Genomic DNA, 22303 nt, shown 5'->3' on the forward strand with positions numbered 1-22303 from the left:
ATCAAAAAGAACTATACACGATCCAATGTATACTACTCAGAATAAAATAATGTTTATTTGATAGATTCACTTGTGAATGAACTTTGTAAAAATTACAATTTATTATAAAACAAATGATAACTTTTTGATAAATACATAAAAATCAGTTAGTCTCTATGTTATTACTTATTACCTTAATTTCCTTTTGGTTATTGTAAAATTTTAATGATCAACCCTCTATCTTATAATAACATATTATAATTATATTATATTCTTTAATACAACAAAATCGTATTATTATACTATTATATGACATCTACACACACGTATCCAACTAGTTTCCCTTATATTTTACACCTAATATCCAATTTAAGAATTTTTTTTTTACTTTTTTTATCCATGAACCCACCACGTAATAAAAACAAAAGAATCTTGTAGTAAACAAAAATTCGGATGTACTCTTTGCATAGAAACTTGTAAACTTTAAAAAAATTCAGATTTTTTAAATATTAAAAAGGTCCAGCTAAGTTTGTAATGATATCATTGCCACCCCAAATGTAACGTCCGTATCCCACTCTCTTTCTTTCTCTCTAAAAGCCATTGCCCTTTCCCTCTGCAACTTCACCATCATCTATCTCTCTATATATCTAATATCTTTCTTTCTCTCTCTCTCTAAACTGTTTCTCTCTCTAAACCCTTCTATTTGCCACCATGAACGACAACAATGAAGGAAATGAATTCAACAATTTGAATTCATTCAAAGCTCTGCTTGAAGTTGAAGAAGATAACAACAACAACAATTGGTACTTACCACACCATAATCACCATGAAAGTAACCTCGATTTCCCCCCTAATTCACCCTTACTTTTCCAGAACTTTGACCCGACCCATGCCCAATACTTTTTACCTCAAAAAGTCACTGTTTCTGACAACCCGTTAGACGCGGGTTACGATGTGGAAACTGGTTTTCTGGGTATGCATAGAGGAAACGATGGGTTATCGGAATTTGGTGCATTGCCATTGGTGTCACAAACCCAAATGCTTATTCCTCATTTAACCTCTTCCGATCCTCAGTTTGCAACAACCCAATTTGGTTTTCCAAGTGTTGGACCCTTTGAGAATTTACAGCCAACTCTGTTTGAGAAAAGAGCTGCTCTCAGAAGGAATTTAAATGATACAAATGGCGGAGGTGGAGGGAATTTGGGGGTTTTAGTTGATGTGGATAACATGAGTTTTGATGATTCTGGTCTGAATTATGATTCCGATGAGTTAACAGAAAACACCAACAATAATGGGATTCAAATTGGCGGTGGGGAGAGCTCCAATCCTAACAGCACCACCAGCGGCGGAGGAGGCGGAGGGGATCGGAAAGGTAAGAGAAAAGGGTTCCCGGCAAAGAATTTAATGGCGGAAAGGCGACGTAGGAAGAAGCTTAATGATAGACTCTACTTGCTGAGGTCTGTGGTACCAAATATCAGCAAGGTAAGAACTGTGAAATCAGAATTTCTTTTCTGCATATAATTCTCGTGATTTTTCATAGAAATTAGAATTATCATTCGCGTTCTTAGTTTTTTTTTTAGCTTCCTTTTTCTGTGATTCATTTGTGACATGTTTTTGCTTTTGCAGCTGGGTTTGTATTTTTCTTCCTTCCTTTTAAATGAACTCACATGGATTCTGATGTCAATCAATTCTTAAAAACCAAAAACCACAAAAGTCTTTGGACCACCATTAACGGAACTGAAGATCTCGATCTTGAAAACATAATTGATCACCTCTTACATTTCAGAATTAGTAAAATTGTTATTCAACCCCATGAAAATGAAAAAATTTCCAATTATAACTTTTGTCGTTACGCTTATCATAATTAACAGATGGATAGGGCTTCGATTCTCGGAGATGCTATCGAGTACCTGAAAAATCTTCTACAGAAAGTCAGTGATCTTAACCAAGAACTTGAGTCGATCCCATCAAGCTCTTCTTCCATGGTCCCTGCCGCCGCCACCGGATTCCACCCGCTAACCCCGCCTGCCGCCACTATCCCGTCATGCATCAAGGAGGAGGGTTTCCCCACAGCCACCCTCTCCCCCACCGGACAACCAATTAGGGTAACTACACAAACAAAATCAATTTACAATGATGATGGATCGTGTTTAATTTTTGGGTTGTTGATAAATGTAGATTGAAGTGAAGCAAAGAGAAGGGAGGGCGATGAATATACACATGTTTTGTAGCCGGAGGCCAGGGCTGTTGCTTTCAGTGACAAGAACTCTTGATAATCTTGGTTTAGACATTCAACAAGCTGTTATCAGTTGCTTCAATGGCTTTGCGCTTGATGTTTTCAAAGCTGAGGTACAAATATTGTATTTGATCTTCATTTTATTATGTTAATTTATATGTTGTTGTTTTTGATTAGTGTGTGTTTTTGTAGCAGTGTAATGAAGGTCAAGAATTGCAACCTGATCAAATCAAGGCAATGTTATTGGAATCTGCTGGATACCATGGTGTCGCGTAGGTAGAATAGGAGTTCATTTAGTAATTTAGTAATAATAATAGATTAGTAGTAATAGTTATAGTTTTATTTAATTTGAATATTAATTATCAACTCGTTTCTGTTATGTTATCTTTTGTTGGTGCTTTTGGATTTTGATGGAAACTTGCATTTGCATGCAGATTTTTAGTTATTATTATTATTATTAGTATTATTTTTTTGGAAATTTGAATGAATGTTTCTTTATAATGTACCTTGGTGGACTTGTTGCTGTTGAGTTTTTCAGTTTTAATAATTAAATTCAAGACCGACTTGTTGCTGTTGAGTTAGTAAAATCATGAATAATAACGGAATTGAAATTTAGATTTTTTTTTCCAACTTGGTTAGCTAATTAATAGTCCAGTATAATTGATTTAATAATCTAAAAAGACTAAAATCCAGTATAATTGGCAATTTTTGGGATTTGGATATCTTACAAACCTTGTGGCACCCACCAGTAAATGTTCCAAGTACTATCTTTATCATTTTATTTAGTAAGCAAAATGTTCCTTTCGGGTGTTTGTTTAAATTTGGTAAGGATGCATATGAATGGATGATCCGCCATTTAAACCCAACTTTTGGAAACTTGTTAGATTGTTATGTTAGATATCATTGATCATTATTAGTTCTACTTAATAACTGATTCATAGTTCAACTTAATAAAAGATACAATAGTTAGATCTATATCGTGTTAATAAATGAAAAGTAAAGTGTAAATAAATTGTATGTAATTTTAGATATTAAACTAAATAAACGTAAAAAAATAATAATAATGTCGAAAGCAGTATCCTGATATTAAATACATACTCGTCTAGGTTTTCATTTTGCTCACTAATCATTAGGCTATGAGGCATACAAGTCCCATACCATTGTGACCACCACCTCATCACCTTACACCATCAAACACTTAAGAGGCATGGTGCACTAGAGAGAGAAGTAGAAAGTAGCTTCGGTGCCTGTCCACTTGATCTACTCCAGCTCAGGACCCGTGTTATTTCGAGTGTGGTATGTCTGAGGATTGCCCGAGCTCCAAATTAATTACCGAGCCTCTTCGGGGGACGTATGTCAGATAACCTTACACTATTTTCAACCATAGCTTTAGTTTCTCTTGTATCATATATCTCACATTTCCTTTGTATCATGGTGTCATGGCTTTTGATTTCAATATTTATGTCATAAATGTATTTGGTTTCGAATCTTTATTTGGGCCAACAATTTTCTTTATCAAATATATAATAACATATGTTAACAAATAAAACGATATGCAATAAACTAATGTGTTAGTAAAAATCATGATCCCTAATTTTTGGAAACTTATTATGTTAAGATCATTGACCATTAATAGTTAGATTGGATAATAGGTACAATAGTTAAAACACTCGTCCAAGTCTTCACTTAGCTCACACCAATCATGATATTTGTTTTTCTTCATCACCCTCTCGTGTATCATGGATTTCATTTTTCCCTTGTATCACAATTGGTCTTAATTTCAATATTTATGTCATATATGTATTTAGGTTTTGATCTCGTATAACATGGATCTCGTTTTTCTCTTGTATCAACGAATATTAGATCTGTTAATTTACTTTAGTGCCAACTTAAACCATTAGTTAGATTCAACATTGATTAAAAATTAACTCATGTGATAAATGAATGGAACTTGGAATCGGATATTTGTTACTCACTTGATATCTACATTCCATTTATTTTGCATGATAGTGATTGCTTTTAGTTTGATTACATTTACAAAATCCGCCTCTTTCTAATTAGTCCCGCATCAAGAATTCGATTAATGAGGAAACGAGATGTTGGGTTTCCTCTTAGGGTTGGCTCTTGGAGAAAATCAATGGTTTCCAAAACTGACGATCTTAGTCAGTTTTACCATAATCCCCCTTAAAAATTCGATTTTTTATACTATGGGACCCCAGGGGCTCTGCGCCTAGACCCCGCCAAAGGAGCACTGCCCATTTGGAAACCCCGGACCCCCGACTTGTCGTCGAACCGACTTCTAATTCGATCTTATACATGCATGTACTCCACACATACCCAAACATATATTAGACTACAAATTATGAAGCAACTTAGCTCACATGTAAGTTCCAATTATACAAAATAATATGATGACTCTAAAATCACCAACATAGAAAATATTCATCAAAGCAGAAAGTGTTAAAAATACTTTCTTAGTTTGTATATATATAGATGTCAATTTGTATAATATGAAAAAATAAATTACGGTATATTTGCTTTTATCAATTAAAATAAAGTTAAAAAAAAAGGTAAATGCTTTTTTATTTTATAATTTTGGGGCTTTATTTAAAAAAAAAATCTCAAATTCTATCATTATTTGTGCTTTAAAAACATATACATATAGATATAAAAAAAAAAGTGTCTTTGTTTACAAAAGAATCATCGGTTTGTAAAAGGGAATACTAAATACAAAGTAAAACAAATTTAAAATTCCAAACAACAAATTTTTGAATTTGACAAATTTGTTAACTTGAATAAATCAAAAAAGTAATTTCTTAAGCGGAATGTGAATAACAATGTGAAGAACTAACTTTATGATTATGTAACCTGAAAGTTCTTTTTAATGTGATCTATTAGCAGACATGGAATTACAATGCGAATGAATAACTTTACGATTGCACAAATCGAATTTTCTTTCTAATGAATTTCGTACATATGAAATTTAATTTACGGTTACTAATTGCAATGTGTATACATGATGATTATAAGGAAGTTAATCATTATATACAAATCTTTAAAGATTGTGGAAATAATTGAGAAGATAATATGTGACTGGAAGTTATTAGAATTTACGATCTACATTCATCAGACTTCTTTTCCCCTTTGTCAATTTGAACACATCCTAAACTAATATGATCTTCAATTGTGTGGTTAAAGTGCTTGAACTAGCAAGTCCTTAATATGTATGTTTTGATTTTCATTGGTTTATATATCTTGGTTTCTTCAAACAAGACTGAATTATTCAACTAATCAACTCGAAGTGGTACGCATTCAAACTTTAAGTAGATGCAAAGCTAAGTTCAAAATAAAATTGAAAAATGACTATCATTACTTACAATTTTGAATAAGCTTGCTACACTTGTCTTTCTTCGGCTCCTGACATATTAGTGTCGAGTACACTTGGGGGGCTTGAGTTTATAGTTGCTTATGATAGATTGTTTATGGGAAAATGACATTGTACCCCTACGAACTTTTAGGATTAGTCATTTTATTCCCTAAACTATTTTTGTGGCTTTTTTAGGTAACCAAGTTATTGGCTACCTGTCTTTTTAGTCCCCTTTACTTGGTTTATCCGGCTTAGGTGACACATAGACAAAACTTAGGTCTCATATCTCTCTCTCTCTCTCTCTCTCTCTCTCTCTCTCTCTCTCTCTCCTGCTGGAAAAAAGCACATTAAAAAACATTATCTCCTCCACCAGGAACTTAAAGAAAAGCTTCAAAATATCCTCTCATTGACATCAAGAACTCAAGAACAGATTCATGTTTGATGTCTTCTAATCACAACAAAAAAGAACAACATGATTGCTTCCTCCTTAAATCGATCATCAAGAATACCCAAAATCAATAAGGCTTGAACTCGATGAACGCTAAATATGAAAGGCTTGGACAACATATTGGGTTTAGATGTAGTGATGGTTATGTTCAAATGTGTTGGCAAGGTTGGTTTGAGGTGCGTGATGATTGGTTTCATATGCACAAATGCAAATCCATAGCCGGAAATGATGAAAACGAAGGAAGATTCATGGAAGTGAAGATGATGAAGGTTGCTTGACCACCGCCATTGTTATCCTCGTTGAAATTAAGGTGTTTCTTAGACTCCGTCAAATAACTTTGTAACCTTAACTACCACCATTTTTATCCTTGCTAAAAATCCTTAACCTTTAATTTCGTCTCTCATCTATACACCACCATTACATCATGGAATTGGAGTTAGCAAAGTTAGTTTATGGTTTGATTTTCTTCCCTGCTTTCTGTTCAACTTATACAAATAAAAAAGGGAGTGTGTCTTCGATCTATAAAAATCTTACCCATGTTTTGGTAAAAATATGAAAGAACAAAAGCACTTCTCAGGAAATCTTATATTTGTGTGTGTATATTTTTGAACAAGATTTTGCTTCTTAAATACGGGCAAAGAATGAAGAACCAAGTTTTTTGGGGGTATCCTTGTGTGTGTAATCTGGTAGCAAACAAGTGAGAGATAAATTGATACTTATCCATTCTTTTCTAAATCAATTATAGGGTTGGCTCCTACTTCTTTTGATTACCAGGTCTGGTATTAGAAATTTTTGAAGAACAAAGGTGTTTGGTGTATGCATTTATATGTGTCAATATGTGTGTGTGTTTTGCTGCAATGAGTGTTTCTTTATGGCCTTATGTTTTTTGGATCATTCATTTTACATGTATAATTGATTATTATAGCAAACTATCAGATAAGATAAAGGTTGTCGGAGAGAGAGAGAGAGAGAGAGAGAGAGAGAGAGAGAAAGAAAGAAAGAAAGAAAGAAAGATATAGAGAGAGGTTGGGATGTTGTGTGTTCTTCTAATTTTTTTTAATCATTAAAATATAAAAGTAAGTGGGGTGGCATAAGGGGTAACCGAGTTACCCTTTTGTTTTGTCTGAAAGGACATATTTGACCCGATAAAATCAACTTTGTTCCCTTAAAAGGCACGGAAAATAACTTAAGGGACAGAATGAGAAAATGAGCAAAACATCGTAAGGCTAAAATCTCATTTTTTTCCATTGTTTATTGATAAGCATTTTAGAGTTACGACTGATAACCCAACTTAGTGGTGTCGTTTTGTTCCGGTTAAGGTTAAGTTTATGTCTTAGCATATGTGCTTGAACAGACTTCCTACTAGAAGCAATCTTTATTCTAGATATTTGGATATTCCTCTCTCTTATGTCCCATATGTGATGCAGGTTGTGAGTCAACAGGTCATTTGAACTTTGAATGTTCATTGGCTACTAAGCTTTTCCCGTAGATGTCTCGATGGTGGAGCTTCAAAGTGCCTATGTTGGCTTCTTACCAACAATGGGTGTCATGGCTCTTGTCTTTGAAGATTTACAATATGCAAAAGGAGTTTCTTGAGGTGTCTTTTTTATTATACGATGTAGTGGCACATTTAAGGTTTCGAAATTCGATTGTTTTTTGTTAAAACGGAAAAAAAAAGAATGTTGTTTTTATAAGATTGTTAGTCGAGCATTTATATAGGCTAGACATTTATATGGGTCAGCTGGCGAACTTGAATCAGATAGCTTGGTTACAATATCCCAAACTTGCTATTTCCTCATTTATTTTGTCTAGCTTTTGTTAGCTCTTACAAAGTTTCTCCTTGTTCTAAAAAAAGCTTGCCACACTCGTCAAGAGTTGATCTAGTTAGTTTAACAACAAATATCATCATCAAATCTATAAAAAAAAACAATAGGGGATTAACAATATAAGAAATCTTCAATAAAGTCTCAATATTTTTTGCTGGTTTCGTAGGTTTGGCTAGCATCCGGTCTTTTCATTAATTTTATCAAAATATTGGAACTTTTCAGAAGATTACCCTATTTTTAATAATGAACCAAATAATGGAGATTTTCTGAAGATTACCCTTGAATTAATGTATATTATTATTATCAAATCATTTATAAAAACAACACACTTTTTATTATAAAATAAAAGAAGTACAGTTGTTGCTAATTTCTAGGAATGAAAATAATGTACTAAGTACTCTCATATTGTTTGCTAACCACTTCTAATTCTCTATGTTTCTTTTATACATCGTTGTGGTGACATCCACTATGTGGCGTTCCTCTGATGTTAGCGTTCCTCTGATGTTGGTGTTCTGCTTATGTTCTTTAACCTAACTAGCACCTAATATACATACCTTATCTGGGAACAACCATCGGCTAATACACATTCATCGAGAGAGAAAAGTGCAGTTTGAATCACATTTTAAATAGATAATCACTCTTTACTCGTTTCCATTTAAACTGTCATTCAATGACTCTCAATGAATGTTTGTTATCCGATGATTATTATCATGTAAGATATGAAGGTTGGGTGGAGTTAGATTAAAGAACATAAGAGGAACACCAACATCTGGTGAACACCAGCATATTGCATCTCATTACAATTTGTTAATAATAATTTACATTAGTTCAAGGGTATCTTCAGAAAAGTCATAATATTTTAGTTATTGGTTAAAAATAACATAATCTTCATAAAATTCTCAATAATTTGGTCATTAGTTAAAAATAATGTAATCTTAATAAAGTCTCAATATTTTGACCAGTTTAACAAAAAAGATGGAATGTTAGCTAAATCAGCGAAACCGGCCAAAAAAAGTTTTTCTGAAGTTTTAGCCGATATTTTATCCTTTTTGTAAAAAAAAAGTAATAATTGCAATTAAACCGTAAATTTGACTAAAATATTGAGACTTTATCGAAAAATTTTCTAACAATATCTTTGTATTCAATGATTGTGCACAACTATTATTTAAAGGGGACTTTTAGGAAATTTTCTCTTTCCAATGTTATTACATCTCTTTGTTTTATGATGTCTTTGACTTTTTTACATAAAATATAAAGCGATAACCTTTTCTTTCGAAATAGGTGCTTATAAATCTACGTATCCTTTTTAAGGATTTCTTCTTTGATGAACTTCAACTTGTCTTGATTTAGATCTTTTATCTTTTGGTAAGCTTATTGATAATCAAATAATGGTACTGCTTGACTATAAGAACTTTCTTGCATTGGAGCCTTAAATCAATGAGTTGTTTTATGTATGCAATTTCATCCGGTTCATATGTCCTTTGAAAACACACCACATGACCACATCATAAGCATCTTTGCAGAATATGCGATGAATGGACTTTCAATGCAAAGGAAATTCAACAGCTCAACGTGAGGTCTTATTGAATTTTCCAGTTCCATGTAGAATGATTCCATCTTCAATTATCATGCATGACAAGTTCCTCATCAGGGGTTTTCAGATTGATCTCTTGTTTTCCTGACACTTTTTCAGTTCTATCAATGGAGCTTTCCTTTGTGGTCGAGTTTAAGAGCTTGTTGAAACTTGATCGACAAACTAGACTTAATCAAAGAGCTTAGTTCAGTTAAATACCTTATCGAGAAGGTTGTGTGTTAGAGCTTGTTAACACATTGTCATCCAATCTAAATCAATCCTTTACACCATACTTATCTAGGGCGAGACACTTATATGAAGATGGAATATGAAGTCGGAAATTTTTATTGAATTTTAGTATATTACTTTGTTTTTCGTGAAATTAGAACCAATTCCCGTTTTTTTGTTTATTTAAGACAAAACTTCAAAAATGGTCCCTGTGGTTTCCAGAAATATCAAGTTTAGTCCCTAAGTTCAAAAAACCTCACAGATGGTCCCTGTGGTTTCAAAACTTTTAACAAATGGTCCTTCCGGCTCACTCCGTTAGCATTTCACCGTTAACTCATTTTTTAATAAAATATTGCAGGGGTAATTTCGTCATTTCAGTTGTAACCTCCTCTCTTTAAAAGAAATTGCATGTCCGATTTTTGGGCAAATCCTTTAGCTTCATCAGTCGATCATCTCTCCTCCTTTCCACTGTTGCTCGACCGTTGCACCCTTCACGACATCCAATCGCTTCTGATTCAAAGATGGTGACTTGCAGATGTGGGAATGAAGCAACGAAGATCACTTCATGGACGGATCGTAACCCTGGAAGGCAATTTTGGAACTGTAAAAGATGTGGTTTCATTCGATGGTCTGATCCCCCTATGTGTGCTAGGGCATTGGTGGTGATTCCAGGTTTGATAAGATCAATGAATCGATTGGAGGAGAGGGTCGCCATTGTAACTGCAGAATTGTGGAACTACCAGCTGATGTTGTTTTGTTCATGGGTGTTTTTTTTTTGGTATTATTTTAATCTCTAAGTATCTTCTGAAGGTTTGGATGGTAATGGAGTTTTGGTTTTTGGTTTGTAACCATTGCAGGGTTTTTTTTTTTTTTAATCGGATAGGGTTTTTTTGCTTTCAGTTTATGTAGGTGGTTTTGGAATTGGTGTTGTTGTATTTGGTTTATGTATCAGATTAATGTGTAATGCAGTGGTAATGGTAATGGTAATGGAATGTAGTTTGTTATAGTTCATTGTTCAATTTCTTGAATGTTTTTGAAATGTAATTGTTAAGTGTATTGTAATTGCATCTTGAAGATGGTTTTCATTTGCAATTGAAATGTACATTGTTATTAATTGATCTGTGAAGTGAAGGGTAGTACACAAAACATATTAATTCATCACCAAAAAGTGCATACACACCATTACATTCAAAGTTATAAAGTTCTTAACACAACCATGATCCAAAAAGTGCATACACACCATTACATGCAAAGTTTTCAAGTTCTTAACACATCTTCAAACAAGTACACATTACATAAGTTTCTAAATACCTACAACACCAACATCCTAATAACCACTAAAAAGTCAATTTTCAGCCTCCTCCAACTTCACCACTGCCTCCCTGCCCTTTACATGTTCTGGAATTGTGCCCTTTGTTATGACACTTTGAACAAGTGACTGCCAAATATTTCCTGCTCAATCTACCAGCTTGGCTGTTTGGCTCATCAACACCCCTTCTTCTCTTCTTCTTAGGCCTCCCAACCTACACATGTTGATATACTATAGTTAAAATTGAATTCATTCCATGTTCACATGTATACTATATATTTTGTGTACTTTAAATACAAACCTGTGTCTTATGTTTTGGTGGAAGTAAAGTGAATGGGCAGTCACTTTTAGGCCACATTGTACGTCCATTCAATGGATCAATTTTGTTGAAATACATGGCTTTCCATGTTGATAACCTATAGCAAGGATGGACCCATTCATCAACATGTGGGGCATTTTCACCATTTTCAATTTTGTCCCATATAGCACAAACAGCATGTCTACATGGGAAACCTGTAATCTCCCAAAACCTACAACTGCAACTGTGATCATTCAAATTTACCACATATTGGTCTTGCCATGTGCTTGCCACTTGGTACTTCCCTGCCCCATTGTATTTAGCCACATACTTTGATGCATCAGCCTTAATCTTTTCAAACAGTGTAGTTGCAGTAGGGGTTAGAAGTCCTTCACACTTATCTATTTCCTTTTGCACCACACATAACCTCTTCATGAGATACTCTCTAATATACTCTAAGCAAGTGATAATAGGTTTATCCCTACCTTCATCTAGCTTTGAATTGAATACCTCACAAAGGTTATTCAATAAACAATCAGTATGTGCCCTTCCTGAATAATATATATTAACAGAAGACAATTACACATATAGTAAACACACAAAAGGGAAGATTAACAATTCTCAATAAATTTCTAGAAACTTACCACTAAAGTGAGATTTAGCCCAAGTGTTTGCTGGGATCTTAGACACCCAAGCATGAGCCTCTGCATTGATCTTCTTCAACTCATCCATTGCTCTGTTAAAATGATTGACTGTTGTTGCTCTACCACACTCCCAAAGCTGGTCACTTAAGTCTTTTCCTTTCCATTGCTTCTTCATGTTTTCCTGGATATGCCTCAAACAGAACCTGTGTTCTGCACTAGGGAATACTTTCTCCATTGCTGGTATTATTCCCTAAACAAAAGTCAATGTAATCAACATTAGTTAACCAAATGTATTTAGTAATGGTAATAAAAAAGTTAGGTGGTACACACCTTTTGTCTATCTGAAATGAAGGTAAAGTTTGAATTTGATCCCAGATCCAGATCTTCTCCTAACAGTTCCAAGAACCAGGTCCAGCTACTTGTTGATTCTGTCTCTACCACTGCATATGCTACAGGGTATATGCCATTGTTTGAGTCCAACCCTACAGCAGTTAACACTTGCCCAGGGTAAGGGCCCTTCATGAAAGTACCATCCAGACCTAGAAAATCTCTTAATCCAGATTTGAATCCTAACTTCAATGCACCTAAACAGACATATATTCTTCTAAAAGTTCTTGTGGTAACAGACAGGGAGGTTTCTGGATACACATCAATCCGAACTGTTGTACCAGGATTAGTGTTGAGTAGCTCCAACACATAATCCCTCAAAAATCCATACTGTACTTGGTAGTCCCCACTAATGATACGCTCAGCCATTGACTTTGCCCTAGCGACCTTTTGCAATGACATTCCTACCTCCAGTTTCTTGCACAACTCTTCGTGTAAAGCTTTCACTGGAATTTTAGGGTTACTCTGTATTTGTTGAACAATTAAGTTTGCTACGTATCTGGAAGTGCAAGCTTTAACCGCCCTTGTTTGCAAACATTTATGCTCATCCTGTACTGTTTTCACCAACCAATCCTGATTTTCATTAGCCCTCGATATTTGGACTGCCCATGGACATGTACCTTTATTGGCAATTACATCTTTACCCTTGCACTTTGCCCTACTTCTGGTTGAGGGCCCACCACTATCAACTCCTGTAGAAGGCTTACTTACAACACCTTTACATTTCACCCTAATCCGGATTTTGTCATTTTTGGCTAGGTATAAAGACCTCCTTGTTGCTACAGCATGTGAGTTCATGTAGTTTTTAACATCAACCTTGGTTTTGAAGACCTGACCAATCTGAAATGGTTTAACATGAACCTCTCCATGTGAGCATGTACTTGACTTACTCAACTCTTTTAGCAGTCTCTTCCTATCATCTTCATGAAATCCTGCAAATTGATAATCATCAGTGGCAATAACTTCCAACTCATTATCAAAGTCAACCACTCCAATCCCATCATCTTTTGAATGATTGTTCAAGATTCCATGTTCATCTACATCAACAGCATTATGGAATTCACTCATGTCTACATCTACATCAAATTGTATGTTAGACTCATCCACATTGTATTCACTGTCATCAGAATCATCTCCACTATCCTCAGAACCATGGCCACTCTCAGAGTAGAAAGCATCTCCACTATCATCACTCACCATACCCTCTAGATAATCCACTTCTGGTTGTTTTTCAAATGAAGTTTGAACATTAAACTCAGCATCATAATCAGCATAAAGTGAGTAATCCTCATAGTCATCAACTGTTGTAGTATTAGCTCCATTATCAGCTTGGCAGCTTGGTTCCTGTACATGGTAAGTTCCCAATTGTTCTTCAGTTTCAACTGCACTAGTGATCACTTCTTCTTGAGTTTCAATTTCATGATTCACCACTTCCTTTTGAATGACATGACTTTGTTTACCTTGTGACCTTATAAATGGTAGAATACTCTTTGAGTAATCATGGCCTTCATCAACATCTAACACTTGTGACTGCTCATAATCAGGGTTCATAGACTTGTTTAGATCAAGCTTTCTACTACATGAGCCTGCTTCTCTCCTACAAGGTTTCTTTCTATTCATTTCAGGTGACACACTATCAGGCTCCAACTCTTCAATAACAACTTTAGAAGGAGACTTGTAATAACTACCTACCCTTGTCTGACCAGTTTCAATATACACCCTAATAAGTCTGTGTTTAGGGACATATGATACCATTTTAAGTACATCTTGATCATTACCTAAAGGCATTAAGCCATAGTCCAAAGGGTATTCAGGGATACAGAAATGGTAGTAAAGGGTTTGCTCAGTTTTGTACCCTAGTTCTCGAACCATGTCGTCAAGCTCATGAACTGAAAATAAATCAGTGTCAACATAATCTACATATGCTACAACACCATCAACGTATTTCCTTCCAGGTGCTTTGGTGAAGACACCACTGTAGTGTATCTTCAACGTGAAATAGTTCTCATAACCTTCTGTAAACACAAAAAAAAAAAAGAGTAAAATCAATGATTTCCTTACGTCAACACAATAGACCAAGAAAAAACAAGTTTTGTTGTAGTATTGTACCGTATGTTTTTCCTAAGTCCTCCACGGTTACAAATTTTTCTCGAAAACACCATATTGATAGCACCATTGCAATTTCTGCAGCTTAAAACCCTAAATCCCAATTTCTGTTCTTGCTTCTACGATGGGAATGAACCCGATGACTAAACCTGTAACTGGTTATCTTCTTGGGAGAGGGACGGGTAGTGATGTGCAAGCAAGTAATCATTTCATATTAAAGAGAGGAGGTTACAACTGAAATGACGAAATTACCCCTGCAATATTTTATTAAAAAATGAGTTAACGGTGAAATGCTAACGGAGTGAGCCGGAGGGACCATTTGTTAAAAGTTTTGAAACCACAGGGACCATCTGTGAGGTTTTTTAAACTTACGGACTAAACTTGATATTTCTGGAAACCACAGGGACCATTTTTGAAGTTTTGTCTTTATTTAATTATATATCTCAAGTTTTAAATGTTTGGGATAAATAGTTTATCTTATTCACTATGGATATGACGATACTTCCACTTACTACAATCTTTTTTGTTGTGCAAGTAGGTGTATGATTCTCTTATTTTTATTTGTTGAGAACTCAATTCATATTATACAAAAATGTATGGTTTTTTTTTTTTATGTAAAGATAAATTGAAAAAAGTATATTTTAGTTTTAGGAGTTGGAACAACCACTCGCAAGTGGCATCTATTATGTGTTACTTACTGGTGAGTAGTAAGGTTCATCAGTCATCACTATACTTTTATGCCTTGCCCTAATGAATTATTTTGTTCTGAAAAAAACTTAGATTAAGACTTAGGCTATAATTTCTTAAATTTATTAGCCCATACATCTCAATGTCTGGGCCCGGCCCAACTAATCAAATATAGATTAAACCTTTATTTTGTTAAGAATCACTAGCACTCCAATTGCTCAAATATTTGGCCTCTCTTGTATAATTAATTTTTTAGGAACTTATATTGCATTTTATTAATGGCTAATAAACAATGAGTAGTGGAATAGTATTGACCTAGAATCAAGATAGTTGAATGGTATTGACTCAGGGACAGACACAAGATTTCATAGTAAGCATGGCATAGTAAGCATGGCATGGGAAAAATAGTAGTAGCACAATAGTAAAAAAGAAATTCAAACTTTTTACATTGTATATATAGAAGTCAGACGTCGTTGATGTTACTGTGTGACACTATAAAAAAACCAACCTTGATTGGCTTAGAATCAAAGAGTTGTATTTTCAATATGTGACATCTCATAGAAAAGTAAGTACGAATTTTTAAAATCATGGTAGTAGACTAGTATTTGGATAGTCTAGGACATAGCTTAGTTTACATTGTTTGTGAACCAATTTTCTTCTTGTCAGTCTCCTTTTCCTATTTACAACATGTGCAACCAGAATCCTTTTTCAACTTACTTCCTATGTATGCTTGATTCCCATTATTATCATTTTTAAATTAACACATAAAAGTCTTCAATGATTTTTTTAAAAGATGAGCCACATGGCCCATATCCTGCTCTTTTCCAGACAATGTCAATAGATCTGCCACCTAGTTACAAGATATCAATTATTTTTATTTTTTTGTTTTTCTTTAACAAATCTAATTTAGAATATCATGTAGGGTTTTTCTTTCCTTTTCTTAACAAATCGAATTTTAAAAATATATAGACAATACTAATAAGTTTTAATTTAACATTTTTTAACTTTAAATCAAACAAAGTGATATTTTAGTTTAATATACAACATAAACGAATCTTCATTATTATTTATTGTAGATTTAAATGAAAATTGTAAAGGCATATTATTCATTTTAATTTATAATATACTTATTCAATTAAATTTATGTACGAAAAAACGTCGTTTTGGATATTCTGGTTCTGTTATGATTTTTGGGTTTTTCTATAAACAATTATTAAACTGAACCTACAAGAACACTTGCATAACCTTGCAATCATAGAAGATTTAATATTTAAATCACGCCGCCTTTAACACAGTCAAAATTTTCGTAATATATATAATTTTAATATAATAATAAGCGTTCATGTACTAGTCTCCATAATACATCATTGTATTATCATACACACTTAGGGCCTTTTTTATTACATCATTGTATTATCATACGCAATTAGGGTCTCTTTTATTTTTACCCCGAGCCTCAAATTATCTTGGACCGGCCTGTCCCTAAAATGGGAGTTGCCGACAGTCCTACCTCTCCGTTACTACATTTGTATGATACCAGTGTAATTTTGTTGTCGAGTTCAAACCATGGTAAAGTTTTTTATAGCTCATATATTGATGCATCTTGGTGTAAGCTGATGTATGTTAGTAATCTTTTGTACACCAAAATATTTTAGCTGTCGTACACATGTATTAATTATCTGAAGTTCAATCGAACAACTTTGTGAACATAATTAATAGCTTCATTTACTTTTATGACTTTTTTATTCATTTAAAAACAATACATCATGCAAGCTAATTTTGTTGTATATTACTAATAAATGTCCCCCATTGCGGCACATGAAAAAGTTGTTGGTTCCACATAACTACATATGCCTATTAAACTATGATCTAGAAATATCATATTAAAAACATGTGTTTTATAAAGAGTGGTTCAACTTCAAGCAAATACTTAATACTTAAAAGAGTAATATATAAAGATAAGAAAGCGTAGTTTAGGCTACAATACCCAACTAAAGTCTCTATTAATTACTACTTCATCAACTTTCCCTTACATTCAAAAATCAGACAAACTATAGCCTATAGCTAGCTACCCAAAACACCTATGTACACCATGCCATGCCATGCATGCATGTGTTGCCCCCAACCCAATATCATCTATATATACACCCATACTATATATATAAAATATATATATATTTTATATAACAATAATGTTGTAGGAGCCATCCACGCATCAATATATTACAGCTCCAATTCCAATTCCAAAACCAAAAACACCATATTCAGGGAAGTCGGATGCATCTTAACACTTACTTATTTCAACTGTTCTCAACTGCCATATGCTATTTGTATGTATATATAAATATATATCATACTCCCTATCCACCTACAAACATATACTCGTAAATATCACATATATGTGTTCCTAACTGTAGATATATAAAAATGGGTTTAATATCATAATTGGGTAACAAGACTATTTGAAGGCATTATGTGAACAAATATTCGAGTAGCTTACCTTCTGATAGTACTTTCTTAAACCAATTGTTTTTTTTTTTTTTTTTTTAATTTTAACATCTTAATAGTTTGTTACCCATTTATGACATTAACAACCCTATCAAAATTGTAAAAGCAGAGTTAGTTAGTTAGTTACCTAATAAAAACCCTAAACATCCTCAGGACTTGAAGAAGAAAGAAGATTAATCCTTGTGTCCCGGGCATCCATGCCTTCTGCAACTGATGACGTGTCATCACCCCGTGAATTTAAAGCCCCAAGATTCATTCGTTGAACCTCCTCTCGAGTATAAATAAAGATTTTACGTACCATGCCACAAAATTCCCTGATCAAAAATCAAAATTAAATCTCTCAAACTCTTCAAATTATATACAATATAATTTTTTTTTTTAAATATAAGTTCTTACTGCCATGGATCATCTCCAACAAGCATCATGTCACCCTCATCATCCGTGTACACAACCAACCAACTCCTGTTACGTGTTTTTAATTCTCCGTTAAATTCAAATAACTCGTCCAGCTCAGCAATTAATTCGTCATAGTTGTTGAATTTAGTAAGATCCAAAGACCTCCCAAGGGCAATCCCTTGTTTATGAACCTTAAAATCAATAAATACAATTTATAAGCCAAAAGACCAATAAAAATTATTTAATTACCACCAATCAATACTACCTTTGTACAACTCCTTGTTGAAACTCCTCCTTGAACTTTGACTTGTGGCTGGGGATTTGAATATTGTTTTTCTCGATCTTTACCAGGTGATGCAACCGTGTTTCCAGCAAGGGGTACACCGAATATTTTACAGCTCCCGTCTTGTGGCTTCTTGACTTCATTTTGAACAAGGGGCGTTTTCGGAATTACGTCGGTGGAATGAGAAGGGATGTGTAGATACGATGGAAGCGGTGGTGGCATCATCCACTTTGGATTCCGATGAATAGGGTAACTCTGGAATGGAATATCAACACCTTTCATGGATGACCCCAATAAGTTGAGTGGCATATTGGAGGGCATTTTGGACCATGGATTTGAAAACTCGGTTGAATTGTTGTGGGACCCAAAACCCGATAATAAGTCCGTGAAAGAAGATTCAGTAGGCCTTCCGAAAGGCAAACACCGGGACACAGAAAGGGCATCGCATGAATCTGAGTCGTTAATCTCTGTAAAAGGTGGTCTCAGTGTTGACAATTCTACCCTTGAAGGGTCTGCTGTAGCCATCTTTGATGAACCTTCTCTTGTAAGAACAGAGGAATCAGGAGATGTAGACAAGATACTTGATCGATGTCTCTTTTGTTTATTGACTGGAAGTGGGGTTATAGCAGGAGGAGTCAAAGCAGGTTCTATTTTCCATGGTGAAACTCTATCTGGACGAGGTACAGTAGATGTTTCATCCCATCGTACCTACACAAAGGGTAAAAACGTAAATTCGACATACCAGGAGTCCAGAACATGAAGAAAAAATGGTACAATTAATACCTTCAAGGATCTCCATTTAGATTCTGGCCATCTTTTTGGATCGGACTCTTCAATCCCAACTATGGTTCCAGTAAACCTTTGTTCTGGAGCTTCTTCACCTTCAAACCTCATTTTGAATCTCATTCCAATGGAGTAATTGTTCTTGATGGATTCCATGTACTGATCATATGGAACAATGAACTCTGTGGGGCTAGTTCTAGGCTTGTAATAGACTGTAAAGATTGTTCCTGTTTGTATGGCGTGCCAGGCTGTCGCAAGGACTCCAAGATGCATACTGTGACTGGATATGACAGATGATGGAACATTTGGTTGTTGTCTCATTGCACGTCTCACTCCAACACGAAGCTCTCCATTCTCACCTCTATAGTAGATGCAAAAAGAGAATCAAAAATGGAAAATGAAAACAGAAAATGAGATTTGTTAATTATTAATTGTTATTACCTTAAGAATATAAAGGCGTCACCAGCTACGAGTCTTTTAGAACTAACAAAGACACTCCAACCACTTTGAAGGAGATGCCTTCGGGGTTGACCTATACATGCCAAAACATATATCAAGTTATACAAAATCTGATTCAAGATTGAATATGTTGTTACTTGTTAGTAATTAGTTAATTACCACGAAATATGTGTCTGAAGCGCCATTCAGTTCCATGTAAATCTTTGGCTACTAGCTCCTGTGTTGGGGGTTGTCTTGACATGTCCTGTGAGAATCAGATGAACAAATAGGGATAAGTAACAGAAAAAGGAATGGAGTAACAAGAAGAAGGGTGACTGTTACCAATTGAGGAAGGCATTCATCAGCATGACGTCTCAGAACTGAAAATCCACCATGAGTGCTTGTATCAGAAGCAGTCAACGTTTTGCAAAAAGAATGCACCTGAAATCTGGATTGGGGAGGTGGTGGTGGTTCCTTCTTAACAGCGTTTTCATCTTGCTGTTGTTAAAGAAAATTTAGTAAGAAAAACAAACTAATCAAGTATCAGAAGTTCGTTAGTAGTTACAAATATATATGAAATATCAACTCCGTTCATCAAACTAACTCACATCAGCTTCCGGCATAAGAGTTATTTGGGCGAAAACCTCATCCGTGTCTTGTTCAGCCTTCAAACACGTAATAAATATCAGCCAGGTATACAAAACCTCTAGCAAAATCATCAAATTCAACAATATGTACCTTCAATTGCACATTAACAACACGGCAAAGGATCTTTGACGGAAGATTATACATCGGCATCTGTTGTTCGGCGACCTGATTGGTTGACGCCTCGACCTAACAAACAAATAATCCGTGAGAATTACTTTAGATTACGAACAGACCAGAAACAAGTACACAGTCACCTTTTCGTAACCTAATACGCACAAATCCGTGTAAGTTTGCAGTAAGAAAAAGTAAAATTGAACACAACAGCTTCAGAAATTAGCGCTAACTACACAAATTGGTACAGATTCGAACCTGTTCGATGTGTCCTTGAGGAAAATAAAACACCAGCTCGTTTTCGCGAGGCACAGTGACGAGCGGACCAGCACATGCTCGCCAGAGTTCCTTGTAAAGAGCCATATCCGCTTCAGCTACACACAAAAAGAGAGAGAAACAGTTCATCACTCGTAAATCTTAAAGCAAAACAAAATTTTCCATAATAGAACTCCGTCAACTACCTTTACCGGCACCGGAAACCGCCGTAACAGCTCTTGAATCACCTACCGCATCATTTTTGTCGCTAAAACCAGACAAAGAAAACGTGTCTCTGTCTCCTCTCATGCTGTTATTACCTTTGCTTGAAACCTCTGAAGATGTCATTTCACCACAATAAGCGCCTCCAAACACAGATCTCTAATCTAAAAACCCATAATTCTCAACAAAACCCTAAAAATTACAACAGATCAACACAATTTCAGGCCAAATCAGCTTCAAACTAGCATCAAATGAGCAAATTCATCAACACGTCTACATCAACAATCAGACGAGTTTTCTCTCTCTTAGTTATGGAAATTCCAAGAGCAAAGAAGATATTCATCGACTGGTTGGAGGTCAAAACTGGTGTTTGCAGTAATTTCAACCGGTGGTCCAAATTCTAACAACACCCGAGTGGTGACCGGGTATTTCCGGTAACTTGGACCGGGTTTTCTTCCCCCGGGATGATGAACCATATCTATTATCTAAAACGACATCTTATTTTGGCTTTATGCTTGGTCAAGGGAAGATACACCACATAAGGGATCATATATCATAAAACATTATTAAATGTTTTTCAGATGATCAAAAGTTGAAACACGAACGTAAAAAATAATAATAAAATATTGCGAGAATAAATTAGTGTTTTATATATATATATATATATATATATATATATATATATATATATATATATATTCTATTTTAATAAAAAATCATCAAAATCATATGATTTTTTATTTTTTATAAAAATAAATTCATATATAGTTTTTTTATATAAATACAAATTATTTAGTTTATTTATATAAGATTTTAGACAAAACTGCAAAAATGGTCCCTGTGGTATGCATTTTTTTTGGGGTTTTAGTCAAAACAGTGATTTTTTTGGATTCGTGGTCCTTTTGGAGTGGTTTGTATGTGAAAATGGTCCCTCTGAAAATTGAAATGACTATAATACCCTTGGGGTATTTATTTTTCATTTTTCTTTCATTATTCTTAAAATTTAATATTTATTTATTTATTTTAGCAATTAAAAAAATAAAAAGGGCCCACCTCTCTCTCTCTCTCTCTCTCTCTCTCTCTCTCTCTCTCTCCACCGAGACTACTCCCAAGCTCCAAGTTCTTCTACCTGAACAAGATCTGAGTTATGAATAATACCTAATTACTTCCTTATCATAACCCATAAAAAGATTTTCCACCTCTAACAAAACCTAGAAACTAACTTCATGTTCAAATTCAACACACACATGCATACACCTGTAAAAATGGAACCCAGATCGATGGTGATGGTGGTGACTTGCAATGTTTCAATTTTTCATCTTCCCCATCTCGAGATTTCAGTTCCTATTTCAGCATCCCTATATGAGAGCCAGTCGAATTTTAATTTTGATTTCAACGACAAGGAGGTGGTGTAGGGCTCTCGAAAAAAAACGAAGGCCCTTGAATCGGAGACGGCGTATTTGATTTCTTACCACTACAACAATTAATTGACCTTAAATCAATCTTAAACTTTCATCATTTGTTCAACCTCAATGTTGATTCAGCCAATACAATACCAACAGAGGAGAAGT

General features: G+C 34.5%; 3 protein-coding genes across 4 annotated transcripts; 1 reads left to right on the forward strand and 2 right to left on the reverse strand.

Moving 5' to 3' along the window:
* Positions 1-534: 534 nt before the first annotated feature.
* Positions 535-2693, forward strand: LOC145083494 (transcription factor ICE1-like). Of its 2 annotated transcripts, none has more exons than XM_079023383.1 (4): positions 535-1461; positions 1851-2084; positions 2158-2328; positions 2408-2693. In XM_079023383.1, exons 1-4 carry the CDS (start codon positions 691-693, stop codon positions 2489-2491), a joined length of 1260 nt encoding a protein of 419 aa, XP_078879509.1. In that variant the 5' UTR covers positions 535-690; the 3' UTR covers positions 2492-2693. The 2 variants fall into 2 exon arrangements, with proteins under 2 accessions (XP_078879509.1, XP_078879510.1); XM_079023384.1 differs by having other exon boundaries at positions 2411-2693.
* An 8214-nt stretch (positions 2694-10907) lies between these two features.
* LOC145068067 (uncharacterized) lies at positions 10908-11763 on the reverse strand. Its single transcript, XM_079015060.1, has 2 exons — positions 11268-11763; positions 10908-11180 (listed from the first exon to the last, which is right to left on the reverse strand). Exons 1-2 carry the CDS (start codon positions 11697-11699, stop codon positions 11010-11012), a joined length of 603 nt encoding a protein of 200 aa, XP_078871186.1. The 5' UTR covers positions 11700-11763; the 3' UTR covers positions 10908-11009.
* Positions 11764-17018: 5255 nt separating this feature from the next.
* LOC145083521 (auxin response factor 2A-like) lies at positions 17019-21225 on the reverse strand. The gene is made up of 12 exons (XM_079023385.1): positions 20717-21225; positions 20514-20629; positions 20235-20330; positions 20105-20161; positions 19839-19994; positions 19677-19761; positions 19500-19590; positions 19059-19419; positions 18258-18983; positions 17993-18183; positions 17724-17910; positions 17019-17456 (listed from the first exon to the last, which is right to left on the reverse strand). Exons 1-11 carry the CDS (start codon positions 20856-20858, stop codon positions 17736-17738), a joined length of 2196 nt encoding a protein of 731 aa, XP_078879511.1. The 5' UTR covers positions 20859-21225; the 3' UTR covers positions 17019-17456; positions 17724-17735.
* Between the last annotated feature and the right edge of the window lie 1078 nt (positions 21226-22303).

This window comes from Lactuca serriola, chromosome 1 (assembly GCF_051521515.1).
Source record: "Lactuca serriola cultivar US96UC23 chromosome 1, Lser_US96UC23_V15, whole genome shotgun sequence".
NCBI lineage: Eukaryota > Viridiplantae > Streptophyta > Magnoliopsida > Asterales > Asteraceae > Lactuca > Lactuca serriola.

What these genes read in the sequence shown, in the direction of transcription:
- LOC145083494 (XM_079023383.1), top strand. Translation starts at nt 691, where the DNA reads ATGAACGACAACAATGAAGGAAATGAATTCAACAATTTGAATTCATTC. An exon ending in CCACCGGACAACCAATTAGG is followed by an intron (nt 2,085 to 2,157) that starts GTAACTACACAA and finishes TGATAAATGTAG; the next exon opens with ATTGAAGTGAAGCAAAGAGA. An exon ending in TTGATGTTTTCAAAGCTGAG is followed by an intron (nt 2,329 to 2,407) that starts GTACAAATATTG and finishes GTGTTTTTGTAG; the next exon opens with CAGTGTAATGAAGGTCAAGA.
- LOC145068067 (XM_079015060.1), bottom strand. Translation starts at nt 11,699, where the DNA reads ATGAAGAGGTTATGTGTGGTGCAAAAGGAAATAGATAAGTGTGAAGGA. An exon ending in CACCAAAACATAAGACACAG is followed by an intron (nt 11,181 to 11,267) that starts GTTTGTATTTAA and finishes CAACATGTGTAG; the next exon opens with GTTGGGAGGCCTAAGAAGAA.
- LOC145083521 (XM_079023385.1), bottom strand. Translation starts at nt 20,858, where the DNA reads ATGACATCTTCAGAGGTTTCAAGCAAAGGTAATAACAGCATGAGAGGA. An exon ending in CTTCAGACACATATTTCGTG is followed by an intron (nt 19,591 to 19,676) that starts GTAATTAACTAA and finishes TGGCATGTATAG; the next exon opens with GTCAACCCCGAAGGCATCTC. An exon ending in GTTGGAGATGATCCATGGCA is followed by an intron (nt 17,911 to 17,992) that starts GTAAGAACTTAT and finishes ATTTTTGATCAG; the next exon opens with GGAATTTTGTGGCATGGTAC.